The 21,799-nt window shown below is 45.0% G+C and overlaps 1 protein-coding gene across 17 annotated transcripts in view; it reads left to right on the plus strand.

Annotated features, from left to right (window-relative positions):
- The window catches only part of CLUAP1 (clusterin associated protein 1), a 39,861-nt gene that overhangs the window by 14,009 nt on the left and 4,053 nt on the right, over positions 1-21,799 (plus strand). For 16 of the 17 annotated variants that reach the window (XM_077985520.1, XM_077985523.1, XM_001095007.5 and 13 more), the window contains 6 exons: positions 1,911-1,994; positions 6,926-7,059; positions 10,785-10,926; positions 15,165-15,237; positions 19,599-19,706; positions 21,726-21,781. In XM_077985520.1, coding sequence (XP_077841646.1) covers positions 1,911-1,994; positions 6,926-7,059; positions 10,785-10,926; positions 15,165-15,237; positions 19,599-19,706; positions 21,726-21,781 — 597 coding nt within the window. The remainder of the gene's footprint in view (positions 1-1,910; positions 1,995-6,925; positions 7,060-10,784; positions 10,927-15,164; positions 15,238-19,598; positions 19,707-21,725; positions 21,782-21,799) is intronic. The other variant, XM_077985521.1, reaches the window with a different exon arrangement.

Raw genomic sequence — 21,799 nt, forward strand, 5'->3', positions numbered from 1 at the left:
GGCATGAACCCGGGAGGCGGACCTTGCAGTGAGCGGAGATCATGCCACTGCACTCCAGCCTGGGCGACAGAGCAAGACTGTCTCCAAAAAAAAAAAAAAAGATTTATGGCACTTGAAGCATATGTGCTCAATCTACTGCTTTAAAATTAAATGAATTTCTTTCATTCACTTCCTATCAGGAATGCCTTCCATGGCTTCTCTCTCTCACTGCCTTGCCTATGTTTGGCATACCCTGGGAGCAAACCGGAAGTGGAAGTCTGGGGAAGAGGGGCTTAGGTGCCAGGTTGCTATGTCTGCTTATCATATATTGACCTGTCAGTTGCCACCCAATGAAGTGTGGTTGGCAGAATGAAACTGCCACTGACATCTGCTAGCTAATTCAGATGATGAATAAGGCACCTCCAGGCTTTCCCCTGTTCTGTTTGTAGTGCAGTGGTGTACATATGTCTGTGTGTGTCCCTAAGAGACCCAGAGACAGGAGCTGGACACTTGCTGATTGCCACTAGAGCTGTGGCATCATTGTGAGACTTCACTTCCATCCCACAGGGACTCTTTCAGCACCATCCTGTAAAGAATGATGAAGTAACCAGTGGCAGAACTGTTCCCAAGGAAACCAAGAGAGACCCTGAATGTAGTACTTTTCAAAGTCTGTATGTAGTCATGATCCGAGGAAGAGCCCCTATCCAATGTTTGTTTTTCTTTCATTCAGTAAACATTTACTGAGGTGCAGCCCCAGCCACAGGCAAGGCACTGAGTTCTGCCTCCTTGACTAAGTCCTCACCCTGCCCTCAGCCGTTCCCACCAGCGTGTGCAGGTGCACCGTGGAAGAAAGGAAGCACAAGACGAGTTTTGACACAGTGCTCTAGGAACCTTGTCTTACTCCATTCAGGCTGCCGTCACAAAACACAATAAGCTGAGTGTGACTTGTAAATAACAGATTTCTTTCTCACAGTTCTGGAGATTGGGAAGTTCTAGATGAAAGCACTAACAGATTCAGTGTCTGGCGAGGGCATGTTCCCAACAGATGTTGCCTTGTTGCTGATTCCTCACATGGCAGCAGGGGTGAGGGATCTCCCCAGGGTTTCTCTTATGAGCTAATCACCTACTAAAGGCCTCACCTCTTAACATCATCACATTGTGGGTTAGAGTTTCAACATATGAATTTTGGAGTCACGCAAATATTGTCTATAGCAAGGCTCATAACTATATCCACATTAAAATCCCATGTCTCAAAAGTTTTCAGCACTGATGTGATAGTCACGGATGTCTCCCTTGATTGGTTAATGGTTCATGCTAGGGGCAGGGCCATGGTAACTGTTCTTGTCGGTTGTGTTTGTTAGCGATAGGCAACTGAGAGGGACTTCATCCTAAGAAAGATTATAGAGGCTGGCAGGGGATCCTGACAGCAAGTTGAACTGTACTTAGTTTGGGCGTCACTGGACAGAATGCAGGTAAAGAAGCAAATTTGGGGCTGGGCGCAGTGGCTCATGCCGGTGATCCTAGCACTTTGGGAGGCCAAGGAATGTGGATCACTTGAGCCTAGGAGTTTGAGACCAGCCTGGGCAACATAGTGAGACCCTATCTCTCTTAAAAAAAAAAAAAAAGAAGAAGCAGCAAGTAAATTTGGGAGAAAAAATAATGGATGCTAAATTCAGTTTTGCTCATAGAGTTGGGGTCACATGGGCCTCTGGCTGAAAAGGAGGATCTTGAGCTCTGGAGAGAGGCTGGGTAGGCACTTAGATGATGGAAGACATTATAGGAGGTGATGGTGGAAGTGTTTTTGCATCAGAGATTCACGTTGTAATGAAACTTTGGAGAATCAGTCCATAAGGCACGTCTAGATCTAGGAATACTGATTTTGAGAACTCCTTTTCTGAAAATATTTGTAAATGATTTTACCGTTTCCCTAGGAAATGAGAACAGAAGCCATTGCCAGACCTCTGGAAATAAATGAGACTGAAAAAGTGATGAGAATTGCAATAAAAGAGATTTTGGTAAGATAACTTTGCTTTTATGTAATGTTTTTAATGCCTGGGATTCAAAAATACTGATTTCTTGCCCGTACAAGACAGAACAAGCTAGACTTAGTAACGAGGGATGTGTTAGTGGGGAAATGAAAAACTCAGAGGACATTCGAGCATACCTAGGTCACTTGCTATCATTTTTTCCCCTCATTATAAATAAAAACAACTTCTCATGTTGTTAAAAATTCATCAGTTTCAGTAATTTGATAATTTTCAGTTATTCAAGAATTTTAATAAATAATGTTCTATTTTATTTTGTTTAACCAATTCCTCACTGCTTAGTATTTAAATTATTTCAGGGTTTTCTAAATTCCAGACAGCACTGTAATAAGTAGAAGGATCACCGTTGTTTACTGCCCACCCACATCAGTTATCCTCTCCTCTAAAGGAGTAAGTTGGAAGGCAGATCATGAGGGTGACTTTAGACTCAGATTGCTTGGGTTTGAATTCCACTGTGTGATCTTAGGCAAGTTACTTAACCTTTCTGTGCCTCATTTTCCTCATGTGTAAAATAGCAAGAACTGCATTCCCAACTGTGTGGGGTCCTTATAAGTATTAATCACGACAGGGCATATCAAGCCTCGTCTCTAATGCACAATAGATATTCAGTCATCATTGATGATTTCTTTTACTCAGTAGACACAGATGGGGACCCCTGTGTACATTCAGAGTAGGCATAGAACAAGAATTTGCTATGAGTTATACAAAATTCTAAAAATCATAGGTTTTAAAAAATATATCATTCTCTTGTCATTAAACTGTAGTGACCCCTGGGTAGCCCAGCCCAGGAAGTCAGAGCCTCACAGGGGGAGAAGGGCACCACAGCCCTGGTTTGGAGGTTGGTGACTGATAGGCAGATGGATCAGATAAGTAAAAATATGGTAATGGCCGGGCGCGGTGGCTCAAGCCTGTAATCCCAGCACTTTGGGAGGCCGAGACGGGCGGATCACGAGGTCAGGAGATCGAGACCATCCTGGCTGACACGGTGAAACCCCGTCTCTACTTTAAAAATACAAAAAACTAGCCGGGCGAGGTGGCGGGCGCCTGTAGTCCCAGCTACTCGGGAGGCTGAGGCAGGAGAATGGCGTGAACCCGGGAGGCGGAGCTTGCAGTGAGCTGAGATCCGGCCACTGCACTCCAGCCTGGGCGGCAGAGCGAGACTCCGTCTCAAAAAAAAAAAAAAAAAATATGGTAATGATAACGAAGCCACGTTCCTCACTATTGGAGAAAAAAGTCACAAAAATGTCACAAAAATGGAAAGAGAGAAAATTAGAGTGAACCTGAAATTGGAGGTGTTGGTTAAATGCATAGTTTTCAATATATAGATAGATATAGGAATAAATTTTGATATGCATGTATGTACATTTAAGGAATTACATACACATGTATATAAGTATGTTTTATTTGTATACATACACATAGACACACACACACTCATACATTTCTTAGCTCTGAGCACACCTAGCACCTGGTTTAATACCATTCTCCACCAAAAGGAACCAGAACTCTTAGGGGTGAATGGCTGATTCCAGAGTTGGGCAGGAGCAGTACAAGAAAGTAAGGAAGAGCTCAAAGGAGGAAAGGGAGCTGTTGCAAGCATGCAGAGGTCAACTTGAGTGGGCCTCTCCTGGCCAAAGTAAGGACAACTTAAGCATCAAAATAAGTTAGAATAATTAATTTTATGGCATAATAGAATGAAATAGGAAACCATGAGTTCTCACTGGCATAAAAAAAAATGAGGCCGGGCGCGGTGGCTCACACCTGTAATCCCGGCACTTTATGAGGCCGAGGCGGGCAGATCACGAGGTCAGGAGATCGAGACCATCCTGGCTAACACGGTGAAACCCCGTCTCTACTAAAAATGCAAAAAATTAGCTGGGCGTGGCGGCGGGCGCCTGTAGTCCCAGCTACTCAGGAGGCTAAGGCAGGAGAATGGTGTGAACCCGGGAGGCGGAGCTTGCATGAGCCGAGATCATGCCACTGCACTCCAGCCTGGGTGACTGAGCGAGACTCCATCTCAAAAAAAAAAAAAAAAAAAAAAAAAAAAAGAATATTGGAAGCTGAGGAGGAGCAGGTCATTCACACAGTTTCAAAGTAGCTTTCCACAAAGTACTTTTTTTTTTTTTTTTTTTTTCTGAGACAGAGTCTTGCTCTGTTACCTAGGCTGTAGTGCAGTGGCACAACCTCAACTCACTGCAACCTCTGCCCCTGAGGTTCAAGTGATTCTCATGCCTTAGCCTTCTGAGTAGCTGGGATTACTGGGGCACACCACCACACCTGGCTAATTTTGTATTTTTGTTTTATTTTATTTATTTATTTATTTTTGAGACGAAGTCTTGCTCTGTTGCCCAGGCTGGAGTGCAGTGGTGCCATCTCAGCTCACTGTAACCTCTGCCTCCTGGGTTCAAGCAATTCTTGTGCCTCGACCTCCCGAATAGCTGGAATTATAGGCATGTGCCACCATACCCAGCTAATCTTTGTGTTTTTTTTTTAGTGGAGATGGGGTTTTGCCATGTTTGGCCAGGCTTGTTTCAAACTCCTGACTTCAGGTTATCCGCCCACCTTGACCTCTCAAAGTGCTAGGATTACAGGCATGAGCCACTGTGCCTAGCCCATAGAGTACTTATTAATTACAGAGGGGAAAAGAGTCGCTTCTCAGGGAGAAGCCTGTCAGTCACCCCCTTAATCAAGTGATCAAAGTGAAGATTATCGTTGTAGAACAAATCAAAATGATGCACGCCTGGTAGGATGCAGTCACTTCTGAGTATTCCTGCCAACAATGCATATCTGACTCTAATGAGACAAAGCCAAATTGAGGGGCATTCTACAGATTAAGCAGCCTGTATGCTCCCAAAGTGAAAAGGTTCTGAAGGTCAAGGAGAGCTGAGGGGGCATTTCAGACTAAGGGAGGCTATGGAGATGTGATGACTGGACACATAGGCAGCTCCTGTCTGCTGTTGGGGACTTCACTGGGACAAGTGGGGACAGTGGAGTGGGGCTGGGGTTAGATGGTGGTAGTGTGTCAGTGCTGGCTTCCTGTTTTGATGATTGTATTGTGGGGATGTAGGAAAAAGTCCTTATTTGTAGGAAATACACACTAAAGTATCTAGGATGTTGGAACATCTGGTCAGCAACTTACCTAGGCTGGGAAAACCGTTTTGTGTTGTACAACAGGTCTTACGTAAATTTTTGATTGTTTCTAAATTTAAAAATTTTAAAAAAAGTGTTATACCTCTAAATGCTTGCCAGTGTTCTAACTGAATCAGGCGAACACAGCATGAATGTGGCCTTAGCACTAATATGTTAAAAGTAGAACACCCAAGAGGGGACAGGGTTCATTTCTTGGTAGAAATCTCTTAAGACTCCTTTCATTGTTAGAAAATATCTGTGATGTTTGATCATTCTAAAAACTAAACCAAAACAACAACATGGGTACTTAAAAGGGGTTAGGAAGTACAGGCCATTAATTTCAGAAACCAGGGGAAATTGTTTGTGTTTACACAGCTGTTTTGCATTGTGGATCTTTCTTGTTTGAGGAACAGATATGTTTAAGGTGGGATAAATGTACAAGGTTTTAATCTGACTTTGGTTCAAGGAAATAGTTGCCATTGACTGAAGTTGTTTAGAAAGGAGACCCACGTTTCTTCCTGTGAGGGTGAACTCACATTTCTCCTGGGGGCTTTAAGGCACTTGCAGCAAATGGATGATAAGGATTTGATTATTTTAATGAAAGTATCTTAAAAATGGCCAGTGTACTTAGACCAAAAAAATCAGACCATAAATGCATTGTCAGTAACAGTGGCTGCTTCCAAAACACACCATCCCTGAGAGTTGTGGAGAGTGTCTGGGCTTCTTAGGCCATTTCTCTGTGGAGCCCATAGCTTTTCAGAGACTTGCAGGAAAACAGAGTAACCCCTTTACGGGATGCTACACGTAGGCAAAGTGCTGGAGGAGAAAGCCCCACCTTGGCCACCAGGAACTTAATGCAGGGCTGGAAAGCCAGAACCCTGGGGGGGCAGTTCCATGCTCAGCTGGGTGGCAGTCCAGATTCCTCATGAAGAGATTGGAGCCTGAACCACAGGCATGTGACCTGGCAGGCCACTGGACAAGACGCATGTGAAGACAGTGCGCTACCTGTCACTCTACCTGCTTCAAATGAGCCTTTTCTTAGGATAGGGAGACTTGTGTCATTGTCAGTGGGCCCGTGTCCCCTTTCCCTTCTTTACTCAGCCTCTGTTGCCCAAGGGCCTCTCTCTGACTGTTGCTCTGGGCCCCTTCCCGAGCTGGTGCACGTCAGTGTGGCCAGTGCCACTGCGGGAACTGCTTTTGTACTGACTTCAGCATGGTTTCTTCTCATTTTTAGTCTGTAGTCAAGCTTCTGTTGCCAGGGAGAGGGAAGAGGGACCTTCTCTCAGTCCCAGCAGGCAGTGGGTTAGGGCTGGGACCAGCTGTTTCTTTCTCTCCCCTCTAGCAGTACTTGGTGTGTGTGTATTCTGTAAGTTGGGTGTTTGTAACTAGGGGCATGGCCTGAATGATAAAAAGGCAGATTGACCATCCAGACTGATGTGTACCTTGTTCTAACCGAGTGAGCCAGACAAAAGATGGCAGGCCTCTCCACCTTGACCAGGACACTCTTCTTTCCATCTTCACTTCTTTCCCTGGGCAGAAATGCCTGCTTTTCATGGGGGAGAAAAAGATAACTTTTTCTGGACCTGTGTGACATTCTCCCTGGAACTAGTGGGTTAAGTGAGTCATTGCTTGGGGAAGTGTCTACTTTATTTATTTGCTTTTGTGTTTGTTGAGCATAATGTTGCCATGCCTGAAGAGTTGCAGAATTCTTCTGTGAGTTAGGATGGCTGTTTTTATTGCCACCTTGTCTCATTATTTCCCATTAAATATAGACACAGGTTCAGAAGACTAAAGACCTGCTCAATAATGTGGCCTCTGATGAAGCTAATTTAGAAGCCAAAATTGAAAAGAGAAAATTAGAACTGGAAAGAAATCGGAAGCGACTAGAGACTCTGCAGAGTGTCAGGTAGATATGAACACTTGGAGAATGAGTAGAAAGATGTCCTGGAAAGTTCAAACAAACTGGGCGTGGTGGCTCATGTCTGAAATCTCAGCTACTCATGAGGCTGGGGCAGGGGGTTCTCTTGAGCCCAGGAATTTGAGACCAACCTGGGCAGCATAATGAAACCCCATCTCTAAAAATTTTTAAAAATTACCTCAGTGTGGTGGTACACACCTGTAGTCCCAGCTACTTGGGAGGCTGAGGCAGGAGGATTGCTTGAGCCCAGGAGGTTGAGGCTGCACTGAGCTATGGTTGCATCACTGCACTGCAGCCTAAGCAAAAGAACGAGGCCCTGACTCTAAAAGAAAAAAAGAAAAGTTAGAACAAAGACTTAAGAGAATAGAATATGATCTTAACTCTTCTTAAGCAATGAAAAAAAGCCTTACATAAAGATATCTTCACCTCAAAATGTGCATGTGTTGCCTGTCGTAACAAGCAGATGGCTAAACTCATTCTCTTTACTGCTTGCAGTATGTCTGGAAAACTGCTTTATGCTTGAACTGCCCTTTAAGCTTTTATAGCTTCTTGGAACTCAAGGCAGAGTAAGTGAATCCAGATGGGGAAATCCAGACGTGGTCTGCTAAGATCTTGCCATAAATTAGGTAGAAACAGAAACATACTCCTGCCTCTTTGTTGGCATAGATTTTAGACTTTATTTAAACCTTGATCATTCCTCACCAGTCAGTAATTCGTCTTTCTTCCTACTTTACCTCATTGGAAATGTATTTCCCAGGAATACTGATGGAGAATAGTGGTGCCGGCCCTCTGTTCTCTTCTTCGTTCTGCACCTCTTTCCCTCCCCCGTGCTTCTGCTCTTTCTCCCTTTTCGTTCTCCCTTTATTTTTCTTTCTTCTTGGCTCCCTCCTCTTCCCAGCTGCCTGCTCTGGTCGAATATGTTTTGCCTTTTTGGATGTTGGTGGCCGGCTACACCCTGGCCACTGTCCCAAGGTCTGTGGGGAGACAGCACCTGGGGCAGTGACAGCAACCACAGGGAGCGCCCTGGCTCCTCCCCACCCAGCACAAAGCCGAGGCCCTTCCTGAAACTGGCTATTTACCTCTGGAGCCTCACAGAGGGAAAAAAAAAAACAGAAGTCATTGCTGCCAGATAGATTGATCTCCTCGACATATTCCACCTTTAAAGCATCAATTCATTTTTGTTAAGCTCCAAATCCTTTTAACAGAAAAAAAAGTTTCTTTGTTTTGCTGTAGTTCAAAAGATTATAATTATTTCTTAGTTTATCTGATTTTTTTTTTTTTTTTTTTTTTTTTTTTCCGAGACAGAGTCTCGCTCTGCCGTTCAGGCTGGAGTGCAGTGGCCAGATCTCAGCTCACTGCAAGCTCCGCCTCCTGGGTTCACGCCATTCTCCTGCCTCAGCCTTCCGAGTAGCTGGGACTACAGGCGCCCGCCACCACGCCCGGCTAGTTTTTTGTATTTTTTAGTAGAGATGGGGTTTCACCGTGTTAGTCAGGATGGTCTCGATCTCCTGACCTCGTGATCCGCCCGTCTCGGCCTCCCAAAGTGCTGGGATTACAGGCTTGAGCCACCGCGCCCGGCCCATCTGCTTATATTTTTAAAAGAGTAAAATTGGCCGGGCGCGGTGGCTCAAGCCTGTAATCCCAGCACTTTGGGAGGCCGAGACGGGCGGATCACGAGGTCAGGAGATCGAGACCATCCTGGCGAACACGGTGAAACCCCGTCTCTACTAAAAAAAAAAAGTACAAAAAAACTAGCCGGGTGAGGTGGCGGGCGCCTGTATTCCCAGAATGGCGTAAACCCGGGAGGTGGAGCTTGCAGTGAGTTGAGATCCCGTCACTGCACTCCAGCCTGGGCGACAGAGCGAGACTCCGTCTCAAAAAAAAAAAAAAAAAAAAAAGTGTAAAATTTTTCCTTTAAGGTCAATAATAAAAAAAGAAAAAGTTCAGCAAATCAATTGAAATAGATTTTTATGTTTGTTTTATTTTGTTTTTGTTTTTATTGTTTTTTTTTTTTTTGAGATGGAGTTTCGCTCTGTTGCCCAGGTGGGAGTACAGTGGTGCGATCTCAGCTCACTGCAACCTCCGCCTCCCGAATTCAAGCAATTCTCCTGCCCCGGTCTCTCAACTAGCTGGGATTACAGGCAGCCACCACCACGCCCAGCTAATTTTTGTATTTTTAGTAGAGATGGAGTTTCACCATGTTGGCCAGGCTGGTCTTGAACTCCTGACCTTATGATCCACCCGCTTCGGCCTCCCAAAGTGCTGGGATTACAGGTGTGAGTCACCACGCCTGGCCTTTTAAAAAATTTTTTATCATTTAAAAACCTCTTTAGACTGGGCACAGTGATTCATGTCTATAATCCCGGCACTTTGAGAGGCCGAGGCGGACAGATCACTTGAACTCAGGGGTTCAAGACCAGCCTGGGCAACATGGCGAAATCCCATCTATACAAAAAATATATATAAAAAATAGTCGGGCATAGTGGCATATGTCTGTAGTCCCAGCTACTTGGGGGCCTGAGCCAGGAGGATCACCTGAGCCCAGGCGTTCGATGCTTCAGTGAGCCATGATCACACCACTGCACTCTAGCCTGGGTGACAAAGTGAGACCCTGTCTCAAAAAAACAAACAAAAAAACACCAGCTTTAATTCGTAACAACCTATGGTCCCCTTTTTAGAGGATTGCTTAAAATTTGTAATAGCCTGACAGTAGAACACTATTATTGTTACTATTATTTCTTTTGAGATGGAGTCTCGCTATGTCGCCCAGGCTGGAGTGCAGTGGCGCAATCTTGGCTAACTGCAACCTCCGCCTCCCAGGTTCAAGCGATTCTCCTGCCTCAGCCACCTGAGTGGCTGAGATTACAGGCATGTGCCACCATGCCTGGGTAATTTTTGTGTTTTTAGTGGAGACGAGGTTTCACCATGTTGGCCAGGCTGGTCTCAAACTCCTGACCTCAGTTGATCCGCCTGCCTTGTCCTCCCAAAGTGCTGGGATTACAGGCGTGAGTCGCCACACCCGGCCGACAGTAGAACATTATACCCAAATAAGATAATAATATATATATTTGTTGATTTTGAGAGATGTGTCTGGTATGTGACTTTTTGCCTTTAGAGATGGGGTCTCAGCGTGTCCCCAGGCTGGAGGGCTGGAGTGCCATGGCAAGGTCAGAGGATCCTCACTCACTGCAGCCTTGAACTCCAGGCTCAATCCTTCTCCTACCTCAGCCTCCCTAAATGCTAGGGTTACAGGTGTGAGCCGATAAACCCGGCCTGATCTTTTTTAACTCTATTGACATTATGATATATTGAAATGGAAAAAAAAGATTATAGAATTTCTTAGTATGTCTAATTTTTGTTTAAAATGCATTCCTATCTATATGCATAGAAAAGTCTGGAAGGATATATGTCAGCTATCAAACGCTTATACCTGGTGATGGGATTATCAGTAATTTTTACATCATTCTTCATACTTTCAGGATTATTTCAAGTTTTTACAAAGAGTACATCTTATGATGAAAAAGAAGTATGTCCATTTTCGGGGGAGAAAGGAGAAGAGGGAAAATATTTGTAAGCAGTTACAAGAATGAAGGCCCTTCTCTAATTAAGGGTTTCCAGAGAAGGCCACCATGGAGTCTAAAACTGTGAATACCCATTTCAAACTACTGCACATTAACTCACCTTTCCCTTTTTATTTCATTTGCTTGTCTTAGGCCATGTTTTATGGATGAGTATGAGAAGACTGAGGAAGAATTACAAAAGCAGTATGACATTTATCTGGAGAAATTTCAAAATCTCACTTACCTGGAGCAGCAGCTTGAAGAGCATCATAGGATGGAGCAAGAAAGGTTTGAGGTGAGCTGAGCCTGTCCTCTGTTCAGCCATTCCTTCTGGTGTGTTATTTTGTACTGGGTAACAGGTCATTTTGTTAATATTATTGTAAAAAAAATATTAGTACATGTTTTTTCTCCCTGGTCATTCTGAGGATTGCTCATGTCATGCATTTGTTTTGCTGGCAGTGTACCCTGGACTCCAGGGTTGTCAAATCTTTGATGTCATATTTCATCAGGTTTAGTCAGTTGAGAGTACAGACAGGGCCGACGTGAGGCCTATGCGGCTGCATAAGACCCTGTGCCGACATGGGGCCTGTGCTTGCTTTCAGGCCCTGTTGTCAATGTCTGGAAATTCATAATAATTTTTTTTTTTTTTTTTTTTTGAGACGGAGTCTCACTCTGTCGCCCAGGCTGGAGTGCAGTGGCCGGATCCCAGCTCACTGCAAGCTCCGCCTCCCGGGTTTACGCCATTCTCCTGCCTCAGCCTCCCGAGTAGCTGGGACTACAGGCACCCGCCACCTCACCCAGCTAGTTTTTTGTATTTTTTTTTTTTTTTTTTTTTTTTTGAGACAGAGTCTTGCTCTGTCACCCAGGCTGGAGTGCAGTGGCCGGATCTCAGCTCACTGCAAGCTCCGCCTCCTAGGTTTACGCCATTCTCCTGCCTCAGCCTCCCGAGTAGCTGGGACTACAGGCGCCCGCCACCTCGCCCGGCTAGTTTTTTGTATTTTTTAGTAGAGACGGGGTTTCACTGTCTTAGCCAGGATGGTCATGATCTGACCTCGTGATCCACCCATCTCGGCCTCCCAAAGTGCTGGGATTACAGGCTTGAGCCACCGCGCCCGGCCCATAATAATTTTTAAGTGTATTTTATTTTCCGCTGATCCCAAAAATTACGTAGCTGGTCTCGAGTGCAGATTTAAAAGCTTGCTTGGCTTTGGCAGGTCAAGGTGGGTGGATCACTTGGGGTCAGGAGTTTGAGACCAGCCTGGCCAACATGTGAAACACTGCCTCTCCTAAAAATAAAAAAACTAGGCCGGCGCAGTGGCTCAAGCCTGTAATCCCAGCACTTTGGGAGGCTGAGACAGGTGGATCACGAGGTCAGGAGATTGAGACCATCCTGGCTAACACGGTGAAACCCCATCTCTACTAAAAATACAAAAAAAAATTAGCTGGGCGAGGTGGCAGGCGCCTGTAGTCCCAGCTACTCGAGAGGCTGAGGCAGGAGAATGGCGTGAACCCGGGAGGCGGAGCTTGCAGTGAGCTGGGATCCGGCCACTGCACTCCAGCCTGGGCGACAGAGCGAGACTCTGTCTCAAAAAATAAATAAATAAAAATAAAAATAAAAAATAAAAAAATTAGCCGGGTGTGGTGGTGCATGCCTGTAGTCCTAGCTACTCGGGAGGCTGAGACAGGAGAATCTCTTGAACCTAGGAGGCAGAGGCTGTAGTTAGCCAAGATTGTGCCACTGTACTCCAGCCTAGGCAACAGAGCAAGATCCTGTCTCCAGAAATAAAAAAACAAAGCTTGCTTAGTCAGTTCACATAAAGATTTTCAAGGCAAGGTGCAATGGCTCATACTTGTAATTCCAGCACTTTGGGAGGCTTAGGCAGGAGGATCACTGGAACCCAAGAATCCGAGACCAGTTTGGGCAACATAGTGAGACCTGTCTCTACAAAGAAGTAAAAATAAATTAGGCCGGGCGCGGTGGCTCACGTCTGTAATCCCAGCACTTTGGGAGGCCGAGGCGGATGGATCACGAGGTCAGGAGATCGAGACCATCCTGGCTAACATGGTGAAACCCTGTCTCTATAAAAATACAAAAAATTAGCCGGGCGTGGTGGCAAGCGCCTGTAGTCCCAGCTACTCGGAGGCTGAGGCAGGAAAATGGCGTGAACCCAGGAGGCGGAGCTTGTGGTGAGCCGAGATCGCATGACTGCACTCCAGCCTGGGCGGCAGAGCGAGACTGTCTCAAATAAATAAATAAACAAACAAACAAACTAACTAACTGGGCATGGTGTTGCACACCTATTGTCCCAGCTACTTGGGAGCCTGAGATGGGAGGATTGCTTGAGCCTGGGAGTTTGAAGTTGGAGTGAACCATGATCATGCTACTGCACTCCAGCTTGGTTGACAGAGCAAGACTGTCTCAAAAAAAAAAAAAAAAAAAAAAAAAGCGGGGAGGGGGGCCCGGCGTGGTGGCTCACGCCCGTAATCCCAGCACTTTGGGAGGCCACAGTGGGTGGATCACGAGGTCAGGAGTTTGAGATCAGCTTGTCCAAGATGGTGAAACCCCCTCTACTAAAAATACAAAATTTATCTGGTATGGTGGTGGGCGCCTGTAATCCCAGCTACTTGGGAGGCTGAGGCAGGAGAATTGCTTGAACCCAGGAGGCGGAGGTTGTAGTGAACAGAGATCGCGCCACTGCACTCGCCTGGGCAACAGAGCAAGACACCGTCTCAACAGAAAAAAAAAAAAAGAGAAAAAACGGATTTTCAAATTATGGTTAATTGAATCACCAAAATAGCTCATTGGAGATTGTTTTGTAAAGAAGAATGGCAGTTTATTGGTTGATTGTGGGAAATATATGTGGCCTTGTACCTGACCAACCATCTTACAGGTTTCTTTCATCCCCATGGGTAAGGCTATTTAGGAAAGAGTATTTCAGATCCGAGCATGAGTTGATAAATGTGGAATTTAGAGCAAAAGAAATTGAACCAAGTTGTGATCAATTTTTGAATTGCCCTATCCTTAACCTGAGAATGGTCTTTTAGACTCCATTTTCATGATGAAATTGGTCTGCAATCTCCCCTTCTCATGCCCTTGACAGCTTTTGGCATTAAGGTTATTACAATTCTGAGCATTTGAGTTGGGCAGAGCTAGTTTGTTGTCCAGGAGGGCTAACTGGGAGTACCTAACGCATCCATGTGGACACATGTCATCTTGACGAGGAATTCATTAATAGCATTACTCTGTGGCAGAGGCAGGCCATGGAGAAATGGTACAGGACAGGCACATTTCAAGGGCACTGGAAAGAGCCTGGAGTTTAGAACATTTTAAACATTGGGTACCTGGGAAAGAACAGTCAAGGGCAGTGAAAAGAAACATTTTGTTGTATTATCTGGGGCCACCTCTGGGTTCAGAGAACAAACCAAACAGTATGCCTCAGAATGGCGGATAGGTGGCCCAGGAGACTTCCGGGGGAGCCCTCTACCCTACCCTTCCTTCAACGAGTACATCTCTTTTTCTCTTACTCACTCTCGCACTCTGTCCTTAGAATACCTGTTCCCTCGAAATACCCCATGACTGAAACACAGTGCTTTATTTTTAATGTTTAGAACAACAACAATATTTAAAGCCAGCTTCCTCCTTCTGTCTGTCCCTCCCCCACCCCGCACCCCCCATCCCTCTCTCTCTCTCTCTTTCTCTTTCTTGACAGGGTCTCACTGTGTTACCTGTCACTCTGTCTGGAGTGCAGAGTGTGATCATAGCTCACTGTAGCCTCAGACCTAGGCTCAAGTGATCCTCCCACCTCAGGCTCTTGAGTAACTGGGACTGTAGGCACGTGCCACCATACCTGGCTAAATTTTTAAAATGTATTGTAGAGATGAGGTTTCCCTATGTTGCCCAGGCTGGTCTCAAACTCCTGGGCTCAAGTGATCCTCCTGCCTTGGTCTCCTAAAGCATGGGGGTTATAGGTGTGAGCTACCACGCCCAGCCCCCATTTTCTTTCTTGATAATAAGGCCGTATTTTATGATCTGAGATGTTTCCTCTTTTCCCCACCCCTATTCCCATCCTTACCTATCCTACCATTTAGCATCTTTTGAGCTGGAATCTGAAGGCAGGGCAGGAAAGATAAATGATAAAATCTATACTTTCTTCCTTTGAAAGCAAGAGGCCTGTCTCTACCCTAAAATTAAATGTGTCTGTTCTGTGTCCCCAGGCCATACAGGCATGCATGGTGGGCATTTAGTTCTCCTCAGAGGCAGGGAAGTGTAGTTGGAGAAGCATGGGGGTGGGGCAGCTGCTTCATTCTGGGTGCCCGTGTCCACCAGGCCACCAGGTGACCTCAGAGAGAAAGGGCAGTAAATTTCGGGACCCTGGAGTTGCTCAGGCCGTGTTAATTCTTTTCCCCTTCCTTGAGTTTAGTTCTTTTTTTGTTCTGTAGCACAAACTTAGCAGTCCTTACGCAGTGGTGAAGAAGAATAGAACAGTCCAGAAAAGGGCCGTCTCTCCTGAGTCTGTTTTTCCTCTTCCACAGGAAGCTAAAAACACTCTCTGCCTGATACAGAACAAGCTCAAGGAGGAAGAGAAGCGCCTGCTGAAGAGTGGAAGTAAGGCTGGGCTTTGTAGATGAGCAGTTTACTCTGAACTAGCATTTTCAGCCTTGAGATATATGTGTGTGTATGTGTGTGTGTGTGTGTGTGTGTATATATATATATATATTTAAATATGTGTTTTCTTCTTTTTTTCAGCAGTTTTTTTTTTTTTTACTGTAATAAGAACACTTCACTTTACATCTTCAGTTTTGAAAAGTATAGTAAAATATTGTTGACTATAGGTACAAAAATATTTTCAAAAGGCAGTTTTCTCACAACTTCTATTTTGTGTACCATTGTATTCACTCAAGAGTCTGGTTTAAATAATAGCATTTAAAACACATTTCATTCTTGTGCCAGTTAAGATAGTGTTTTCCCCTGTTTAAATTATAGTTTGAATTATATATGATGTGTAACTGTAAGAAAAGGTGGTCCTAGAGGTGTGTAGGGTTCTGTATTTTCAGGCTGACTGATGGAAAACAAGCATTGGGATGCAGTGCAGGGAGAGGGGCCACTCGCTTCATGATGGTCCCCATGCCACTGAGATGCCCCCCATAATCCAGAATGGCTCAGCAAGACACTCAGCTGGAGAGACACAGGGTTACGTCCATACAAGGCCGAGATTCCAGGAAGGAGCTCTCTGTGACCAGGCAGCTTCCCTTATCCCTGAACTTCAGTGTCAAGTCACTGTCAGGGACCAGTAGCAGCCCAGGATCTTCCTGCTGAATCAACAGCCTTGCACAGAGTTCCTCCTCCTCTTGCTGATTGCTCTTTCTTTTCTTCATGGCGAAATATTCTGTTTGATCTCATGTTGAGGGCAGCGTACTCTCTCTCTCTTTCTCTTTCTTTGCCATTTCCCTTGTATCTCTCTCATTTTGCACCTGTTCTATGACTCTGTCGTCTGAATCTCAGGAAACCCTGGAGGAAGGATACGGACTGCTGGGAAGTCCTCCAGGAACAAGGTTAGGAAATTTGAAGGGCATGTCTAGCCAAAGCAGCCCTCCCCTTTTTATTTCCATGTCAGTCAGGAGCATGAGAAGCAGCCCTCAGTCATCAGCCTGCATGAGGTTTGTCCCTTGCGAGAGGCCCAACTCAGGTAGGAGCCCTGGTTGGTTACTTGCATCCCATTCTGTCCCTGGGCCAGGATGCTAAGACCTGTCATGCTGATCTTGCTTTATTCACCAAGATTTACCTCTGTGTTTTCTTCTAGGAGTTCTGTAGTTTTAGCTCTTACATTTAGGTCTCTGATCCACTTTGAGTTAATTTTTATATATGGTGTGAGACAGGGGGTCCAACTTCATTCTTTTGCATGTGACTGTTCAGTCATCCTATTATCATCTGTTGAAAAGACTATTATTTCTCCATTGAATTATACTGGCATGTGGTCAGCCATACTTAATTTTAATTGTCACTGTCAGCTCAGTGGTTTCAGTGTCAGCATGCATTAATGTCTTAGTCTGTTTTGTGCTGCTATAACAGAATACCTGAGACTGGGTAATTATATATTTTACATAAAATATATACAGCATTATATATATGGATACATGCAGTCATCCCTCAATATCTGTGGAGAACTGGTACCAGAACCCACCTGTGGATACCAAAATCCACAGGTGTTCAAGTCTTTTGCATATAACCTATGCACATCCACCTGTATACTTTAAATCATCTCTAGGTTACATAAAATACCTAACATAATGCCTATATATCACTTCATTCACATGGATTCAGCATAGTACTTGGCATGTGGCAAATTCAAGTTTCACTTTTTGGAACTTTGTAGATTTTTTTTTTTCCAAATAATTGTAGATTTTTTTTCCAAATAATTCAGATCCATGGTTGGCTGAACCCATGGATGTGAAATCCATGGATACAGAGGGCTAGTTTTGTATGTGTCTGTATGTGTGTGTGTTTATATATATGTGACATATATATAAAATATATAATATATGACATATATATAATATATAATATATGACATACATAATATGACATATACTGCCATATATAACATATGACAATTATATAACATATAATATATTAGTATTAGTTTATATTATTATCATTATAAACAGAAATTTACTTGTCTGAAACTTAATGAGCCACAGTTCTGGGGGCAAGTCCAAGATCAAGGAGTTGCATCTTGCTGCACCATCCCATGACAGAAGGGCAAAGAAAGGGGGAGAGAGAGCAAGAGATCAAACCCACAGCCTCAAGCCCTTTTATAACCAGCATTAGTCTGTTCTTCAGGACGGAGCCCTCGTGACCTAAACACCTCCCAATCTGCCCCACCTCCCAACACTGTTGCTTTGGGATTTAAGTTTCCAACGCGTGCTTTTCAGAGACACATTGAAATCATATGATAGCAATTGACTTTAGTTTACCTGCTCACTTCTCAAGTCTGTATTGGTTTGAGTTATAAGAAGAAATTTTATTGAGCCTGAGGTACATGTATTAATTTTATTTTAAAATTGATTATATAATTTGATTTGCATTGCATGGGATAAGGATTTAATGTCTTAATTTCCTGGATGGCATAAGAAATGAACTAAGCTGAATAGTGGTTTCATTTTGTAGTCATTAATTGATGTTAATATTTAATAATATTCTCTGTAAAGACTTTCAGAAGGTTTCAAAGTAATTGTGTCGAAGCCCAGGATGTTGTTATTGACACTTTCTCCAGCTCCTAGGTTGGCCCTTCCTGTACTATAAAGCACAGCTCTTCTCTCCATGGCTAAAGAAAGCAGAAAACCTTCCCACAGTGCCTAGTGTTACCATTTCATTACTCTCTCTTTTTTTGAGACGGAGTCTCGCTCTGCTGCCCAGGGTGGAGGGCAGTGGTGTGATGTCGGCTCACTGCAACCTCCGCCTCCCGAGTTCAAGCAATTCTCATGCCTCAGCCTCCTTAATAGCTGGGACTACAGGTGCGCACCACCACGCCTGACTAGTTTTTGTATTTTTAGTACAGACAGGGTTTCACCATGCTGGCCAGGCTGCTCTCAAAACTCCTAACCTCAGGTGATCTGCCCACCTCAGCCTCCCAAAGTGCTAGGATTACAGGCATGAGCCACTGCGCCCGGCCACATTACCCTCTTATAGTAGGGGCATAGCAAAGCCTTTGGGCAGACTAACAATTACTGTTCTTCCAAACTAACTTCTGAGTCAATCATCAGAAGAGGGTCCTCCAAGTCCGTCCTTACAAAACCTGTGTGGCTCCCTGGGTGCAGAGAAGTCAGGTGCCAGGCAGTGAAAGGTCTTTCTCCCCACAGTGGAGACTCCTTCTATAGGTTCCCTTTAGGAAATATTCAGCCTATAGGTGTAAGACTCCAAAGAATGTATTTAAGAAATTAATAGGCCGGGCGCGGTGGCTCAAGCCTGTAATCCCAGCACTTGGGGAGGCCGAGACGGGTGGATCACGAGGTCAGGAGATCGAGACCATCCTGACTAACACGGTGAAACCCCGTCTCTACTAAAAATACAAAAAACTAGCCGGGCGAGGTGGCGGGCGCCTGTAGTCCCAGCTACTCGGGAGGCTGAGGCAGGAGAATGGCGTGAACCCAGGAGGCGGAGCTTGCAGTGAGCTGAGATCCGGCCACTGCACTCCAGCCTGGGCGACAGAGCAAGACTCCGTCTCAAAAAAAAAAAAAAAAATTACTTTGGAAAAAATCTGTCTTTGTGATGGGATTTTCCCCAGGGGAGAACATCACATCACCAGTTTTCACTGCCAGTCACTAAGATCATCGTTCTCCTCAGGGCAGCCCCATTCGTGCCATTCCTAGCCTGGCCTCCCTGCCTCCAGTCTTGCTGTGTTACCTTATTAGCAGCCTCCACTTCCTCATCTTTGTCACGATCTAGGAACTTGAGTTCTGGTAACGCAGCCTAACATTAGTCAGAGAATGGGTTTTTCCCTGAACTAACCAAGCACTTGACAGCTGGCTATTCAGTTTTTAAATTTTCAGATTTTCTTCAAGGGCTTCAACACAATTAATTTGAAAACTATCTTCCAAAAGTCTTTGCAGAGAATATGTAAAAACTTCACTGCTTGGCACCTGATTTCTCTGCACCCAGGGAGCCATGCAAGTTTTAGAAGGATGGAATTGGAGGCGTTTGCGTCGCTGTTCTGATGACTGTAATAGTGTTTCTAACTAATATATCCGAGCCACTTTTTCCTTGCTTTGGAAAATTATTTTTTTTAAAAAAAACAGCACATCATTGTCCACATTAATTCTTCACTATGCATCTACAGGCAAATCCAGAGTCTTATAAAATCTAATGCATCCAAAGAAAGGCTAATGCATGCAAACCTTACTGGGCAGAGCTGTTTAGTTGTGATGATGAAGCCACTCCTTTGTTTTGCCTGCTTGTGTTCCTGCCAGGTAACGATGACTCGGATGTAGACATCCAGGAGGATGACGAATCCGACAGTGAGTTGGAAGAAAGGCGGCTGCCCAAGCCGCGGACAGCCATGGAGGTGCTCATGCAAGGTACCCCCGCATCTTTCGCTGGCCTTCCTCCATGTGCCCCGTTTCACAGAACACCTGGCCAGGACTGGGGCAGGCTGCTTAGTGTTGAGGCCCACAAGCGCACTGTGAATGGCCCCTGGAAGCAGCTCTTGCTCAGGTTTATCCTGTCCTGTTGTTTATGGCTCTTGAACTGTTCAGTGGTCATGTTTGCTCCTAATATTCTTACTTGTCTGTAATCCCAAGACTGGATGGTTCATATTTATGGCTTGGTATTTCTCACAGAGCCACAAGAACACATTGCCTCTGCCACTGTCAGTGCAATGATATACCTAATAGCCTGAGAATTAATGCAGAAAGGGACTTAAATGAGCATCTCTGCCTTAAAAAAAAATGTTTTTCTAATTCCTTTACTCATCACAAAAGATTCAAGTAACAAAGCTCAGCGCAGTCACGCATGCCTTATTCCCAGCTACTCAGGAGGCTGAGGCAGGGGGATCGTTTGAGCCCAGGAGCTCGGAGCTGCAGTGTGTGATGATTGTGTCTGGCAATAGCCACTGCACAGTGGCCTGGCGACATAGAGGGGCTCTTAAAACTAAGTTAAAACATAAAAAGACTCAGGCAACAACATTTGTAGAGCGAATGTGAATGCTGCCCTGGGGTCTTCCTCATGTCCCACTCCCACCTGGGAGGGCTCATGGCTAGTGGCCAGGGTGGGTGTGTCTTTACAGATTACCTTTCTGTACATATACATATGCACACACATGCACACTCACACACACACGCATACACACACAAAGATCACCTGAAAAATTTAGCCTGAGTGCAACCAGACGGTATGTATGGTTCTGCAACTTGCTTTTGTTTTTAAAAATTAAATACAATTGGGGCCGGGCGCGGTGGCTCAAGCCTGTAATCCCAGCACTTTGGGAGGCCGAGACGGGCGAATCACGAGGTCAGGAGATCGAGACCATCCTGGCTAACCCCGTGAAACCCCGTCTCTACTAAAAAATACAAAAAACTAGCCGGGTGAGGTGGTGGGCGCCTGCAGTCCCGGCTACTCGGGAGGCTGAGGCAGGAGAATGGCGTAAACCCGGGAGGCGGAGCTTGCAGTGAGCTGAGATCCGGCCACTGCACTCCAGCCTGGGCAACAGAGCGAGACTCTGTCTCAAAAAAAAAAAAAAAAAAAATACAATTGGAACTCTTCTTTTGTCAGTAATAGATCTGCCCCCTACTTTTTTTTTTTTTTTTTTTTTTTTTTGAGACAAAGTCTCGCTCTTGGTCCCCAGGCTGGAGTGCAATGTCATGATCTTGGCTCACTACAACCTCCGCCTCCCGGAGAGAGCGATTCTCCTATAATCCTGAGTAGCTGGGATTACAGGCCTGCACCACCACACCCAGCTAGTTTTTGTATTTTTAGTAGAGATGGGTTTTCACCATGTTGGCCAGGCTGGTCTGAGGTGATCCACCCATCTCGGCCTTCCAAAGTGCTGGGATTACAGGCTTGAGCCACCACACCCGGCCATGTCTGCCTATCTTTAGGTTGCATCATTTAAAGTCAAATTCTTAGGTCAAAGGTTCTGCAAATTTTTGATTTAATACTACAAAATTCTCCTATATTTGCCTTTAAAAACATTTCTTATCTACCACCTGTTAATGTTTGGAGCACTGTTACTTTTTTTTTTTTTGGAGACAGAGTCTCATTCTGTTGTTCAGACTAGAGTGCAGAGGCACAGTCTCAGCTCACTGCAACCTCTGCCTCATTGTTTCAAGCGAATCTCCTGCCTCAGCCTCCCAAGTAGCTGAGACTACAGGTGTGAACCACCATACCTGACTAATTTTTTTTTAAAATTTTTGTAGAGATGAGGTTTCATCATGTTGCCCAGGCTGGCCTCAAACTCCTGGCTTCCTGTCTCAGCCTCCCAAAGTACTGGGATTATACGCATGAGCCAACATGCCTGGTCAGAAAACAAATCTTGAATGCTATTTCCTGCTTTATTTTCCAAGATCTTTATGACTTCTTCATGCTTTTGTTATTCTCAGGAAGACCCGGCAAACGCATTGTGGGCACGATGCAAGGTGGAGACTCCGATGACAATGTAAGTCCCCCACTCCCC

This window comes from Macaca mulatta, chromosome 20, assembly GCF_049350105.2.
Source record: "Macaca mulatta isolate MMU2019108-1 chromosome 20, T2T-MMU8v2.0, whole genome shotgun sequence".
Taxonomy (NCBI): Eukaryota; Metazoa; Chordata; class Mammalia; order Primates; family Cercopithecidae; genus Macaca; species Macaca mulatta.